This window comes from Pseudophryne corroboree, chromosome 9, assembly GCF_028390025.1.
Source record: "Pseudophryne corroboree isolate aPseCor3 chromosome 9, aPseCor3.hap2, whole genome shotgun sequence".
Lineage (NCBI taxonomy): Eukaryota > Metazoa > Chordata > Amphibia > Anura > Myobatrachidae > Pseudophryne > Pseudophryne corroboree.
This window is the reverse complement of record NC_086452.1, coordinates 427,491,385-427,507,164: the sequence shown is the minus strand read 5'-3', so window position 1 is coordinate 427,507,164 and position 15,780 is coordinate 427,491,385. Positions and strand designations below refer to the sequence as shown.

The 15,780-nt window shown below is 44.1% G+C and overlaps 1 protein-coding gene across 3 annotated transcripts in view; it reads left to right on the top strand.

The window, feature by feature from the left end:
- Nucleotides 1–15,780, top strand: part of CPNE9 (copine family member 9) — a 560,849-nt gene that overhangs the window by 440,506 nt on the left and 104,563 nt on the right. The window contains exon 1 of one of the 3 annotated variants that reach the window (XM_063940995.1): nucleotides 7,175–7,241. The exons of the other annotated variants lie outside the window; for them this stretch is intronic. Coding sequence (XP_063797065.1) covers nucleotides 7,228–7,241 — 14 coding nt within the window. The 5' untranslated portion in view covers nucleotides 7,175–7,227. Of the gene's footprint in view, nucleotides 1–7,174; nucleotides 7,242–15,780 lie in introns of those variants that run through there. 3 annotated transcript variants of the gene reach the window in all.

Here is a 15,780-nt window from a genome sequence, read left to right as displayed (position 1 = left end):
CACAGTCTTCAGTTCTTAAAATTAGTGTTCTTCAGCCTCGATTCTTAATCACAAATCACAGTCTTCAGTTCTTCAATCTAGTGTTCTTCTGCTTCAATCTTCGACTCACAGCTGCAGTCTTCAGTTCTTGAATTCTGTATCTTTCAGCCTCTTTATCCAAATCTAGAGTGTACTGTTAACAACTGTAATCTTTCCTACAGTGTCCTTCTCCTTCTTCTTTACCAACTCCTTTAAGACACTTAGAAAGGCCTTCATCCCATGAGAAGGAACTACACTCAGCCACCTCGCCTATTCCCTTCCCAGGTAGCTGTCCCCTCATTAAAATCTCAGTTGTCGGAACCCCAACTCAAGCAAAGAGTGACAAACTGCTCTTTTGAAAACTTACTTAATTTAAAGCACAGTCTCCTATCACATCTGCATGATATCGCACCCTCAAAGGGCCATGGTCAAGTTTATCCCCCAATCTTTTATTGAGGTCGGAATTATGTTGCAAATACATTTTTGTATTTATAAAGGTTTCACTGTATTTATTGTGACTATTTATCACCTTCACCAAATGTGACAGTAAATCATATTGTGTTGTTAGGCTCCTTTGTAAGCTACACAAGGATGATATACTGATGATATACTGCAATTCTACAGTGCTGGAGCCACTAGGTGAACACTCAAATTGCCCCTGGGCTGCATATGAAAGAGCAAGGGAGCACAAATGGTGGATTTTACCCAATAATAGACCGCATAGAGGAACAATCTGGAGTGCAAAAGGGGCTTCTCCGAGGACACATAGACAGTTATTAGATACATATGGCAATGATTTTTAAGGAAATTGTGTGACCATACTAAGAATACAATCATCCGGCTGCATAAGTCCACATTCAGGCTGCCTGCATTCTGCGTTATCTGATGATGAATAATGCAGAAAGGTCAAACAGCTTGAAGTGAGGAAGGATTCAGCTGTGGCCATTCGTATCCAGGCCAAGGCTCCAAAGAGATATAGAGACGCACACGGTTATCAGCAAGCATCTAAATGAATCGAAAGCGAACAAGAAAGAGCAGTGAACCGCGCAGCAGCGTCTCGGAGGACATTCAGGAAGATGACATCAGGATCCTGCTGGAACCTGTCAAGAGGTATCGGAGTGAGCAGAGCAGGAAAAGGCCACTGGTGATGCTCTAACCAGGAAGCTTCAGTCTCCCGGGGGCTGTGCTAGAGTACCTGAAAATAGGCAATATCCAACTGTCTGGAACAGACTTGTATCCACTTAGTGACCAGTCCATAGGGATAACAGCAAGGCTCTAAGAAAGGATGGAACTGTATTTAATATACGCATTGTCAGAGCACAGGCACACAGTGTTTTGTGATAATATGATGCTATTTGGGGGGCCGGTAAGTCATTGCTGTTGATTTAGGTGTTTTTGACATGTTTCAAATAAGGTTGGGTAAATGTGCAGACTAGTAGTTAGTATATTATCACCACAAATCAGACAGTAACAAATGGAGATATTGGTGAGCTGTTCCGGGCCGTAAGGAGGGGTGTGCGAGAAGTATTGTCACCCAGTGCACAGGGCCCTAGGGGCATCCTCATTGCTGCACTACAGCCCCTGCATCCGGCTAGCAGTATGCCGCGGCCAGTAGCACTGCTTCATTGCTGACCGGAGTGTCCAAATGACGTTCCAGGAAGGAACGCGGCAGTGTGCAAGCCACCTGGAGCATCCGTTCACCTCTACACTTTCCCATACCAACGGCTTTGCATGACCTTTCATGTTCGGGCACTGGCCTGGCAGAGAGTATCCGGAGCTGGAGCTGTTTATGGTGTTATGATGCTTATCCCTCAAACGGGACTTTACAGTATATTACCACTATGTCTTGCAGTAGGAGGGTGTGTGGTGGAGTTGTGACATCCTGTAGACCAAAAGAACTGTTGGATTAAATTCTAAAGACATGAAAATCCAATGCACTCCAAACTCTAGTATTGCAGAGCCTCAAACATTGGCACTTGTAAGGGTTTTCCCTGCAGTCATGGCACATTCAATCTCATACACTGTTGAAGGAAGCTCAACCAGGAGCACTCTTAATCAGAGTTCATTAAGCTCTATGAAGAATGAGCTAACATCTGCTCAAATGCTTGCTCATGCTTATCGCTCCTTTTCTTGATCAAATCCAACATCTACCAGCTGAAGCTGACTACAATTCAACAGAAAGATTGCTCTAGCAACTGATATAGAATACAGAGTGCACTCTGGTGACCTATATACAATACAGAGAGCATTCAAGTGGTCTCTATGCAATAAAGAGAGCATATGGGTCGTGTGATGGGCACAGTGGTTAGACTTTGTGCCTTGCAGGACAGAGCTCATGAGTTTCATCCCGACCATGGATCTATTTATTTGCAGTGTGTATGTTCTCCCAGTGTATGTTTGGGTTTCCTCTGGGCACTCTGGTTTCCTCCCACAGTCCAAAGTCATACAAGGTTCATTGGTATTGAGAAAAAGTAACCCTAGTTAAAAAAAATTAACTCTAGTGTGTACATGTGGAATGGAATATAGATTGTAAGCTCCACTGGGGCAAGGAGTGATGTGAGTGAATTAATAAATATTTTCTGTAAACTGCTGCATAATATGTAAAAGCACTAGAACTGCTAATAATGAAATAAACATATACTGTATACAATACATATGTCGCTACGGTTATCTCTGTATAGTATGTAGCAGAGTGGGCCTGATTAAGAGATGCTGATGGTAGACCCAAGAAGCCGATGATTTCAGTTTGTGCATGCATCCAAGTCGCACTGTGTATGTGTCCTGATAGTTACCGACCGCAGTCGCAGAATTAATTTGAACCAAGATCCCTGCAATTTTAGTGGCTGTTCCTGGTAGGGGTAACGGGGATGAAAGATGGGAGGGGGAAGGGGGGGGGGGCTAATGGCTAGCCGGGCATGCCTGTTTTGCGGCCTGTAACTGCAGCATTTGTTGCAGTTGCACTGGTATCATGCCTATATGGAAATTCTGCACTTCCATAGGGCTGGTGCAATGTCTGATGGTGCTTCTTTGTATGTATTAGCACCGCAGCCGGTGGGTGTCTAAGTAGGAAGCTCATTGATTGCCGCCTTAGCATGGAGACATAGTTGCTCTGCAAAAAAGATGTAGACATGGCTGCAATAGCATCCTCCTCTGAATAAGGCCCAGACTGTGGAGGTGGACACAATGCCGATGTCTTTGCAGTTAGACAATGAGTTGCGCTGCACATGTGCCGTGATGGTCCAGCTATGGTGGTCATAGTGTGGATTCGGATGTAGAGTAAATGACAGGCAGTGATGGTTTGTGGGAGGTGATGGGGTGGCTACTAAAGCAAAGTCATTTAGCAACTTTTTCCGGAACGTGTCAGAACCAATGACAGCGCCCTTGTACACAGTTATTCTGTCCTCAGCATATTACTTTTGATGAACCATAGGGTTGCTCAGAGGTGTCAGATTGTGCGAGTGATGGTGCATCCAATGTGAGAAGCCGGCGGTTGATGACTCAATACAAATCCCAGCGGCTGCAACATTAGCATATCTTCTCAGATTTGCTGCATACAAAGACCCAGCAGCGATGCGCATTGTGTACACCTCTGAATCAGGCTGTTATACTCAGTAACTTGCAGCACCCACTGAATGCCTAGACTGGCAGTAGAGAAGCAGGGTGAGGATGCTCTATGTTCATCCAGTACTGTGCACCTGAAGCCTTCAAAGCTCAAATTCCATCAGCACAGTAAGCAGAGGACAACTCCCGGTCCAGCCTCCCTATAATTCCCTTCTAGGCTAACTTACTTTACCATAAGACCCCAAACATACCTACTTGGCACTCCTGGTCCTTAGTAACTACCAATGCTGCAGTCTCTTTGCTATAAACTGTTATAGTTATAACTGTTGATGGAGTTGTTCTAAGTTCCAGCTTCCCCAGGTGCCCACTGAACCTGTATCTGATTATACTGAAATTGGGTCTTATGGGTGGACAGCATGTCCACTTTCAGTCGTCACCATGATAAATTCCAATACTGTCGCTGTCCTCCAGACATCCTTCCCTCATGTCTATTATACAGTAGAAAGGCTGCTGAACACAACTAACCAGAATTCACGTTTCTCAGGTGTCGCTCTCCAAAGCGCTAAATTCCTCATGCGCCGCTCTCCATGGTGCTGAATTCCTCAGGCGTTGCTCTCCATGGTGCTGAATTCCTCAAGTGTCGCTCTCCGTGGTGCTGAATTTCCCAGGTGTCGCTCTCCATGGCGCTGAATTCCTCGGGCGTCGCTCTCCATGGCGCTGAATTCCTCAGGCGTCGCTCTCCATGGCGCTGAATTCCTTAGGCGTCGCTCTCCATGGCGCTGAATTCCTCAGGCGTCGCTCTCCATGGCGCTGAATTCCTCAGGAATCGCTCTCCATGGTGCTGAATTCCTTAGGCGTCGCTCTCCATGGCGCTGAATTCCTCAGGCGTCGCTCTCCATGGCGCTGAATTCCTCAGGAATCGCTCTCCATGGTACTGAATTCCTCAGGCGTCACTCTCCATGGTACTGAATTACTCAGGCGTCGCTCTCCATGGTGCTGAAAAGGACAGTGCACTTTACCAGTCACTCAATATGTCACCCTCCATGGTGCTGAAACGGACAGTGCAGTGCTACAGACACTCAGTTCCTGATTCTGATATGTCATTCTCTATAGTGCTGAAATGTATTGTGCAATGTAATAGACACTCTGGAGTATATTTACTAAAGTGTAGGTTTTTAGAAGTGTAGATGTTGCCCGTATCAACCAATCAGATTCTATTATCTTCTAGAAGGTGCTATATAAATGATTAGTAGAATGTGACTCGTTGCTATGGGCAACACCTTCCAATATGTTAGGTATTGCACAAGTGCAGGGAAGTGGCTGTTTAATACTGTACAACTAAAACGCAAATGCAGCAGGAGGCGTCTGTGTGAAATAGACGCCTCCTGCCAGCAGCTGCGATCAAAGTTCTGCGACCGAAGCATTGGACCACTGTTGCAGCCCTTGGACAGTCTGTGTAAGCCGAAGCCGGTTTCAGTCGCTCCGCCCCACCCCAAATGCTGCAGAATTTCCATTATGCTGAGGCTATCATGCAGGACCCATTCTGCACATGTGCAACCATCGGATTTGTATGTAAACCCACAATCCACATGCAATGTCAATGTTCACATAGTTGAGCAATTATTTGCAAATGCGTGCACAGAAATTTCTTAAAACCCCTACGGCACATACGTTACACAGGTGCTGTTGCGATAGGTATCAGAAATGTGGAAAGTGATGTACATTCCTAGGCAGTGACTGGGAGCTGGCTAGTACTGTACTCAAAAATGGTCCTTTCAGTGGGGTGTTATGGGAGTGTAGCTGGCATGTCAGTGATAGTGGCTGCATTCACAAACACACAGCCGCAAGCATAGGAGGCCGAGTTCAGACGCAGACACTGCACGGACCATAGGACTGTTGCAAGTTTAAATGGTGTGATTGATGGTGGAGTATAAGGATTCACCAATCAGCCTCACATCGTGTATGGGTGCTAACAGTTGGTGTCTCAGTCCTTGCATATACGGTTGCATAGATGTACACAAGGAAAGGAGTTTGTTTTCAGCATTTGCATAAACTCACAGACAGTCGGCCACCAATAGACGCAGCTACTTGCACTCTTGCATGCGACTCAGAATCTGTCTCTCAATGCTAATCTCTCATGGTAGGGAAGATCTCCCTGAACGGTCTCTTATACTGTGATGTGTTACTAATGGATTCATCAAATGCATCCTCAGACAGATTAGATGGAAATTACAGACTTCCAATTATGTGTTTTGCCGCTTGCAGTTCTCCATAGAGATGAGAAAGAATAGGAGCTGCTGGTGTACGTTCTCTGATACAGCTGGTAATGCATTGCATATATTAAAATAAACAATATGCAATGTAATTACTCAGAGTTAGATTCATATTCTCCAGTTAGCTGTTAAATGCACATATTGCATGGATGGAGTGTATTTACCAAATTACTACTTTGATTATGAATTAAAAATAGATTACATTGGGAATTCATAGGAAGGAGAACATTCAAATCCCAAAATAAATATATTTAAGATAGATAATTACAAAGACATTAGATAAGAGATAGATAGATAGATAGATAGATAGATAGATAGATAGATAGATAGATAGATAGATAGATAGATAGATAGATAGATAATTATACAAACATTAGCTAGAGATAGATAGATAGATAGATAGATAGATAGATAGATAGATAGATAGATAGATAGATAGATAGATAGATAGATAGATAGATATGAGATAATTACACAAACGATAGATAGATAGATAGATAGATAGATAGATAGATAGATAGATAGATAGATAGATAGATAGATAGATAATTATAAAAACATTAGAGATAGATAGATAGATAGATAGATAGATAGATAGATAGATAGATAGATAGATAGATAGATAGATAGATATGAGCTAATTATACAATAGATAGATAGATAGATAGATATGAGATAATTATACAATCAGATAGCTAGATAGAAAGATATGAGATAATTATACAATCATTAGATAGATAGAGAGAGAGAGAGAGAGATAACAAGATAGGTAGATAGTATGAGATAATTACACAAATACATAGATAAATAATGAGATAGATAACGAGATAGATAGATATGAGATAATTACACAATCATTAGATAGATAGATAGATAGATAGATAGATAAACGAGATAGACAGATAGATAATTATACAAACATGATAGATAGATAGATAGATAGATAGATAGATAGATAGATAGATAGATAGATAGATAGATAGATAATTATACAAACATTAGAGATAGATAGATAGATAGATAGATAGATAGATAGATAGATAGATAGATAGATAGATAGATAGATAGATAGATATAAGAGATGGTTACATATGAGATAGTGGTAAAGCCTCCGTTGCTGACCCATGCCCGGTACCACCTTAACACTTATACCTCAGTAGACTACATTGTTGATTTATCCTTTTACATGCTATGTGGGGAACAGAACATCTGGGCTCGTTGGAGCTGCCTGACTCCTTTGGACTCTAATTCTGCGATTGATTGACAGCTCTGGGCAAGCACACATTTTCTCCAACACCGAGGCATATACTGGGCAGATGTGGCTCTGTGAGATTCCCCTCTGCTGGCTTATTAACACGTTTTCCTGGTGTTTTATATGAAGCCCACATGGTGCCTATTTGTTTTAAGTATTACATGTATTATTTATTAGATCATAGAGGCTTTTTAGCATATATTGTTCTCTCTGTGTTGTGTAGTGGTCTAGAGGATGATCAGTTATATAAAACCGTTACATCCTGCTTCTATCCAGTATAAAAAGAACTAATTAAACACACATCATTATCTTGACAGAGATTTAGCTTATTAAGAGCCATTTTATTCTGAATACATATAGGAATTCTACTTAGAACATCGTTTCAGAGACATCTAAGGTAGATAAAGGCCGGTGTGTACTTTGGGATAATTCGTATCACTTCCAGTGTAAGTGCAGCTCTGCCTAAAATGTAAATTTTCACAACATTCCACCTCTTCCCTACTAGCGGGCTTGTGGGTGCATGTATGACCAGGGCCATCTTATCAGCAGTGTAGGCCCTAGGGCACAGCAATGCACTGGGGCCCCTACCCATCCTCCAGCAGTAGGGGTGGGGGGTGCTTTCAGCAGCAGCTTTGATGTCCCACGATCGGTAGGGGGTGTTCTATCTTCCGCTCAGCATGTGGGACCTGGAGCAGTAATTTCTGCTAATTACTTCTTTACTGCACAGATGGCGGCAGGGACATCACTAAACTGTAGAAGGGGGCATTGGGCTGAATGAAGGGGCCCTGATACATGACTTCCAGTGTGGTAGGGGGTGTTTAATACGTAGGGGAGGGGTGGATAGTGGAGTGGGCTTAATATTTATAATTTTCTGGTGGGAGGGCAGCTTGCTTGACTGCAGATACTGTATCTCCAGTTCCTGGAAATAAATTTCTTAGCTTTGAATGGGATAAAAAAAAACAATAGAGACCCACCTTTCAAGAGGTACTGGGGACTTGGGGATCAGAGTTCAGGAGCCAGAGCAATCCAGCAATGAAAATATAAAACTGCATACCAGGCGTGTGGAGCTGGAGCAGGGACTAGCAACTTGAAGGCTACATGGTTCTGGGCATGTTATCGACAAGCTGCCAGTGTCCACCAAAGGGGGAGAGTCCCAGCTTTTGGAGTATACCCTCAGAAAAACTCGAAGTCAGACAGAACCCGAGATATCTGGCTGGAAAGAGCAATTATCAGGCTAGGATGGGGACCACTGCTTTGAAGTCAGATTTCTCCGGTTCCCCAGGGCTAATTTTCAAAAATCTGGTACCCCTGGAAAGAGGAGACCCTCAGCTATCAGCCTAGGCCCCTTATACTTCTGGGGTCCTTGAGCAAGTGTCCATTGAGACGATACGAAAAGATGGCCCTGTGTATGACATCCTTACCCACACACAGACACAAACACATTATGAGGACATAAGGGCATATTTATTACATTTATATTGTGAGAATTCCTAAGCCTAACAAGGAGGGCTCACAAATAGCCCCATAAATGATCCCGGAGCTTGGTAAATCCCAGATGGTTCAGCCATAGTCGCCTATGGGCTACTGTAACATAATTTTTTTGGGATAAGGATTCAGAGGATCCCTCTCCATCAGTCCTAGGAGGTGGAGGGGGATTGTGTTAGTAATATTAGGCATACTGGGTACTGGTTGGCAATTTGTCAATATGTCAAGAAAATAATAGGACACATGACCTGTGTTTATTACAGATGTGTCCTCATACATCTAGCCCCAATAAGCCATGCAGCGTGAGATGCCTGGTACAAGTGAGCAGACTGGTGTCTTTTTTCGGCAAAAGTTGCAACGTGACGGTGCTGATTAATTTCATATGTGACACTTGTATATCTGTGTGCGACTGACTCTGTATACGAAGCAAAATGGATCTTTGTATGGAAGAAAGCCGCAGCCACTGCATTATAGCACTTCATCTATAGATTCAGAGACTCGTCGCACACAGATATACAAGTGTTGCATATTAGTTAATCAGCAGAGTCTCCTGGTGCGACATAGAGTAGTTGCATCGCATTGTGACTAGGACATATTTTGGGCAAGAAAGACTCCTGGCTAGGGAGGCCAATCCCGGGCCGTTTTTTCAATCCCGGAATTCGGGATTGAAAAACGTTCAATCCCAGGATTCGCGGGATCCCAGGATTGCAGTAGGGATCAGTGGAGAAGGGTGTAGGGAGCAGGGAGGCTGTAGGTAGCGGCGCGGAAGGGTTGGTGTAGGTAACGGCGCGGGAGAGAGGCTGTAGAGAGCACTGCAGTGAGGGAGGGTGGGTGTAAGTAATACTACTTACTATTAGGTGGGCGGCAGCCATGGACACGCTGAACGCGACGGCATTTCAAATGGCAGCCAATCGGGGAAACAACAGCAGCAGCGGCTCCTGATTGGCTGCCACTACTGTGGCCGCTCCCCTGATTGGCTGCCGGTCTGCCAGCTCTGATTGGCTGGCGCTACATTTGAAATGCCGCTGCATACAGCGTGTGTCAATGGCTGCCGCCCGCGTAATAGTAAGTAGTATTACTTACACCCACCCTCCCTCACTGCACAATGCACATGCGCAATCTAATCCCGTGAATCCCGGGATTGGAGGCTCCAATCCCAGGATTCAAATCCCAGCATTTTGGGGGCAGAATTCCGTGATCCCGCCGATCCCGGGATTGGTCTTCGTACTCCTGGCGCTATCAGAGCCTCACTGGACCTGTCATGCCAAGAGAGGCTGTTTGGCGTGACTGCATCAATGATGTATGAGGACACATCTGTATATGGGATGCAGTCAACATACCAGCGTTCGGGATGGCGGCAGTTGGAATGCCGATGCTGGATCAAAATATCAACGTCGGGATGCTGACTGCCGGCATCCTGAACGATGCCTTAGGATCAGGCCGTAGGTGGGGGAGGTTAGGTTTAGGCTGTGGGGGGCCTGTTAGGGTTAGGTTGAAGGGGAGGAAAACTATGTTTAGGCTGCGGGGAGTGGGGATTTGGGTTAAGCACTTCTGGGGAGGGTTAGGGTTAGGCTGTGGGGGGAGGGAAGGTTAGGGTAAGGCTGCTGGAAGTGGGGTTAGGGTTAGGCACCACCGGGGCGGGCTAGGGCTAAGCTGCAGGAAGGGAGCGGTAGGGGGGTTAAGGTTAGCATACTTCCAGGTGTCAGGATCCTGAGCGCCGGGATGCCGCTGTCGTTATTCTGACTGCGGGCGTCACAAGCACCGGGATCCCGATACCATCCCCTGTATACTGTATGTCTTTTAGTTGTACTTTTTACTGGTTTTATTACTTTATTAAATATAAAGGATATTTCCTTGTAATGATGTTAGAAAAAGTGATAATCCTTTTTAGTAGTGTTGCAGAGATGATTGTACGCTTTCCAATGCAATTAAATACTGAAATGGAAAAATGGCTTCAGTATAAAACATCTTGAGTTTACAAACACTTGGATCAATGATTTCTAGTTTCAGATCATTTTATACGCATTTTGCATGCATTAAATACACACGTACAATGTATAGTTGAAATGCAAGTGGGTATGTATCATTAGATTGTTCTGTGTGTGTACAAATTGTTCAGTTAAAGATACAGTAAATTGTGAGTGAAGATCTTTGGATTACAATGAATAGAAATATGTACTGTACAGTATGTTGGGGTCTATAAGCCTATTTTTCTCTTTATTTCAGCCAGTCGGATATAGCTGCCAATATTATTAATGCTAATAAAATTCTCTGTTTCCACTGGTTTATTAGAGATTTCTAGAAAAATCAAGAGAAAATGAGCCCTGCATCAATATTTTGCCACTTCATGGGCAACAAGAGGTTAACGAATATGGGTAATATAGAATCTGCTAACAAAATGCCTCCCTAGTATAGCTACTCCAGGCTCTAAACTGCTCTGTGATGGGGCATCAATTCCCATTGTCTTGGGAAGATTAGTTCATTAGCCGGTGGTGCCTGAGAAATGCCAGTTTGTCGGCTTTTGTTTATTTATTTCTTTTCTATTTTCTTTCCCTGCTAATGATCTGTCAGACAATGTGTGAGCCTACGATTCATAGCCACTTGTGCAACAGAATGCCATTCCTAATGAGCGACTCGTTTAGGTGGCACAAGACGATCCTTGCGGTTTTGCGACGAGACAATGGTTCAATTTGTCCGGGCTTTGGGCTCCTACCTTATTAAGGGACTATTCAACATATTAATTGTGTCTATTGCAGGACCCCCTTTCACAGGCAGGGTTGGACTGGCCCACAGGGGTACAGGGGAAACCACTGGTGGGCCCTACTGCCTGGGGGCCCAACCCCTCCTCTAGGGATCAGGTTCCAGACTGTGCTGTTACTAATCTAGTACATTATCTTGCATGCACTACAGTATTTACTGTATATATTTATCTAGGGGACCAACACTTGCAAAATGGTTAGGCAAACCAATGTGGTGGCTGGGCACCCCCCCTCTAGAGACTGGCCACACCCCTAAACATGGGCCCCAACCACTGCATTCCCCCGGTGGGCCCTACATGCCCCAGTCCGACACTGTTCACAGGTATACTGATATACTTAGAGCCTGATTCCGTCTCTTTCCACTATAATCTGCACCACTGGGCTGCCAAGGGAGGCTTGTGCCCAGATACCCTGGACGCATTTGCTCCCCTTTCGGTCCCTTTGAACAAGGCTGCAAGTGTGAATGCACTCCTAGAATGCCCAGTACAGTCATTTCACTTCCCTACAGACCTAAATCACTGTTTATCATTCATTGTAAAGCGTTCTTTACATAGGGAAATAGATTGTCAGTATTTGATTGCATTGTGGGGGTCATTCCGAGTTGATCGCTAGCTGCCGTTGTTCGCAGCGCAGTGATCAGGCTAAAAATTGGCATTTCTGCGCATGCGTATGGGGCGCAATGCGCACGGGCGTCGTACGGGTACAAAGCCCGTTGTGGTTGTGCACAGGTTGTAGCGAAGTTTTTAGTCGCACTGGCGGCCGCAAGAAGATTGACAGGAAGGGGGCGTTTCTGGGTGTCAACTGACCGTTTTCAGGGAGTGTTTGCAAAAACGCAGGCTGTCTGAAAAAACGCAGGCGTGGCTGGGCGTTCGCTGGGTGAGTGTATGACGTCAAATCCGGACACGAATAGGCTGAAGTGATCACAAGCGCTGAGTAGGTTCAGAGCTACTCTGAAACTGCACAAAATGTTTTTGCAGAGCTCGGCTGCACATGCGTTCACACTTCTGCTAAGCTAAAATACACTCCCCAGTGGGCGGCGGCATAGCGTTTGCACGGCTGCTAAAAACTGCTAGCGAGCGATCAACTCGGGATGACCCCCAGTGTCTTCTGCAGTAAATATGATAATATTCTATTATCCGGTAATATTCTGCTGTCCGGCACTCTCAGGCACCCCAAGAGGTTGTGGCATAAAGGTTTACCTCTCTTGGGGCAGGTGGGATATTTTACAAACCAATAAAAAAAATTGGTTCGCATTTCCCTGAAAATAAATAAATTAAATTGTTTAAATGCTACTGTATAGTTGGCGAAAACAAGATATAAGCAAAATCAGTGACGTATGGTAATCAGCTGATTTTATGTTCTTTTTCTTGATAGGGGATGACTTCTCTAGTGCCTCCCCCATTCTCGGTTGAGCACTGTTTAGTAAATTGATGAGATCATGTAGTGGTGAGAGAGAGAGAGAGAGAGAGAGAGGGTGGGATTAATGGAGTCCGAGTTCACCCTACGTGCGGGTTGCCGGCTGAACTCTGAATTTTTTTTTAAAAGGCCAGTCATTTTCAAGGCGTGGTTTTGCCTTGTAAAATGATTTTTTTTTAAACAAACGTCAGAGTTCGACGGGCACCCAACTTTTATTATTACATACTGCCCAAAGAGAGAGAGAGACAGACAGACAGACAGACAGACAGACAGACAGACCAGGCAGTAATGCATCTGATTTTGTGCAAGAATGCAAAATAATATTCAGACATGTAGAGACAGTATGAGCCACTTCAAAAGAACTAATTACTAGAGCTCATGAATCTATGGGGGGGAAGGGGGGGTGTTGGTTTACTTATATAACGATTTTGGGTGAGATTAGAAATCACCCATAATCGCCGAAACAAAAATCACACACATTTTCTAACACATGTCTTCACTTTCGTCTTCGTATTTTGATGGTGTATTTTGTCCCATTATGGTTTGTGTGCGATTTGTGTTGATTTTGTGCCTTTCGCATTGGAAGTCGCTTCATAAGTTAAGATGCCCATACACTAGTACGAATTTGCCCGACTTCATCCGATTCCGATGTTTCGGGATGATAAATCGGATGAAAACTGGGAAATCGCATGTGTTTTACCTATGATCCGATGCACCGTCCCGTAAGCATTAGATCGGAGCACCTAGATCGGAAGTACTGCACTATAGATATATCTGACCGGCAGACTTGGCTGGGGTCGCATACGATACATCGTAAGCAAAACGACTGCATACGATATATCATATGCGATCCTGCCGCCGGGAAGCTGCCGGGTGGTTCAAGGGTGATCGTAAACGACTTCTTCCCTCTGAGAAGTCACATAAGTGTATAGCCAGCTTTACATTTAAATGTGCTAGAATTCACAGTAGAATCTCTCAGAAGGTGCATACCAACACAAAGCTAAAGACATCTCAATTTGCACCACAAGTCGCAGTAAAGCGACAGCGTCCACAAAATACATTCCGACTTGCTGGTTCCTCTTTCTGTTTCTTGCTCCGGGGCCCTTTCCATCAGCTGGTGCAGCCCACGTGAGATCACTTCCTACATCCAGGCTACTCCATAACCTGCCTCTGCCATGATTGAGAGCAGAAAGTGAGGCTGCAGGTAGCTTGCTGGGCTTTTACTAGCATTCTGATTAGTTTAGCATTAATTATAATGGTTTGCACATGTTGCTTTTTGGAACTGGTGCATTGAGGTGCAATTTTTGTGCGACTTTGGTGGGGCTTTTGATGGAACGTAGGAGAAAAATCAGTTCTTACATGTCAACACAATTCCCCTCAAAAATCCCAGTGCACTGATTTTGTGCATTGAGGTGCAATTTTGTGCAAATCCGTGTGCGATTCTTAGCAAATGTGCGATTTCCACTGATACCAATGCTATTTTGACGATGTTTGTGCCGATGGTGATTTGCCACCATTTGGAGTACGAAGCCCTATTTAACAAGCAACTTCCATGCAAACTGATCCTCGGTAAAGTTGTGATTCACAAAATCGCTATTTTTTTTTCGCAAAAAAAAAACAGCGAATCGACCTTTAGTAAATTTCCTCCAAGGAAGGGTATCATTCCAGAGTCACAGTTAGGCAGAGATTTAGTGGAATCTATAAGGCTGATTATCCGCTAGCGTTGCATTAAATGACAGTGACGTGTCACATGTTAAATGCAGTTGTGTTCGAACTGCGGTAGTTAACAAGCACTTTCATGGGAGTGGTGGTCGGGGTGCAAATAAATGGACCAAGCAGCATTCAAAGGAGTTATTCCCTAACACATATGCTACTGGGAATGGGGTCTTTGTAACCAATACCCACTTACATGCTTTTAGTGTTGTAAATACATGCCAGTAAATGATGGCACTTTGGACGCCAGTGGATAAGGAGCCAGAAAGTGATTTGCAAAAAGCATTCAAAACAAACCCGTGTTTGCAGATTAGTGAACATGTCTGCCCACAGGAGTGATTTCCCATAATGCATTTCAATAAGCCATCTTTGAGACAATGGTCGCGGCAAAGTCAGCACGATAACGTTTTTATTGAATAGCACCTTACTTTTCATGCTGCCCGCCACTTCTTTCATTGCTACAATCCTCGTCTCAACGTGATTCATTTAACTACATAGGGGATTAAAGGATCAAATGTAATCACTTTTCTTATTACATCGTAAGCTCTCCTGTGAAAGGCTTTCACGCCATTGGTCTCATGTTATATGCTTGTAAATGATATATGTCTGTTTTATCTCCCCACCGTAGACAGTGGAATAGTATCCAGTTTACACATAGGATAATAATAATGTAGTGCCGGACATCGGGTCCAGCTCACAGCACAGTTTCCGGATCACTCACCCTTTTTGTTCTATTCAGCCAGTGCGCTGTGTGTGCTGCTATTTTTTTGATAAATAGCTCTTGAATGAGTGGTGGGCGCTCCCAGTTCTTTTACTGAGACCCTAAATGTTCAACATATTTATAGAGCAAGAGTGGGTAGCTATCTCTTATTGTAATTACAGCCAGATCATTAGGTGTTGTTATTATATGAACTGTAGTTAGAACAAGTCCACACATCCCAAATGACCATAGAATGGCTCTTAGTGCAACCGTCACCAAATCACCAGGAAAGAGGACACCTCCAAATTTACCGAGGGAAGACTTCACTTTTTTCCTAGTGAGCTGATAGTTTGCATTTTGATTACGATTACTCCAGCCCACAAGACAAGCGCATAACCAATGCACAGTAGGCAGGGTCACTTGCAGACACGTTTGGGTTGAGTTTCTATAAATCTGACCCCCCAAAAATAAACGTTTTGGACAGAGGGGCAGAGGGTTTAGGATGAAACATCAGCCATGTCTGAAGAAAAGCAAGTTCTTCACCCTATGCAAGAACTACCCCATGGCATTTTAGCATGCCTTTCAACTAGTGATGAGCGGATT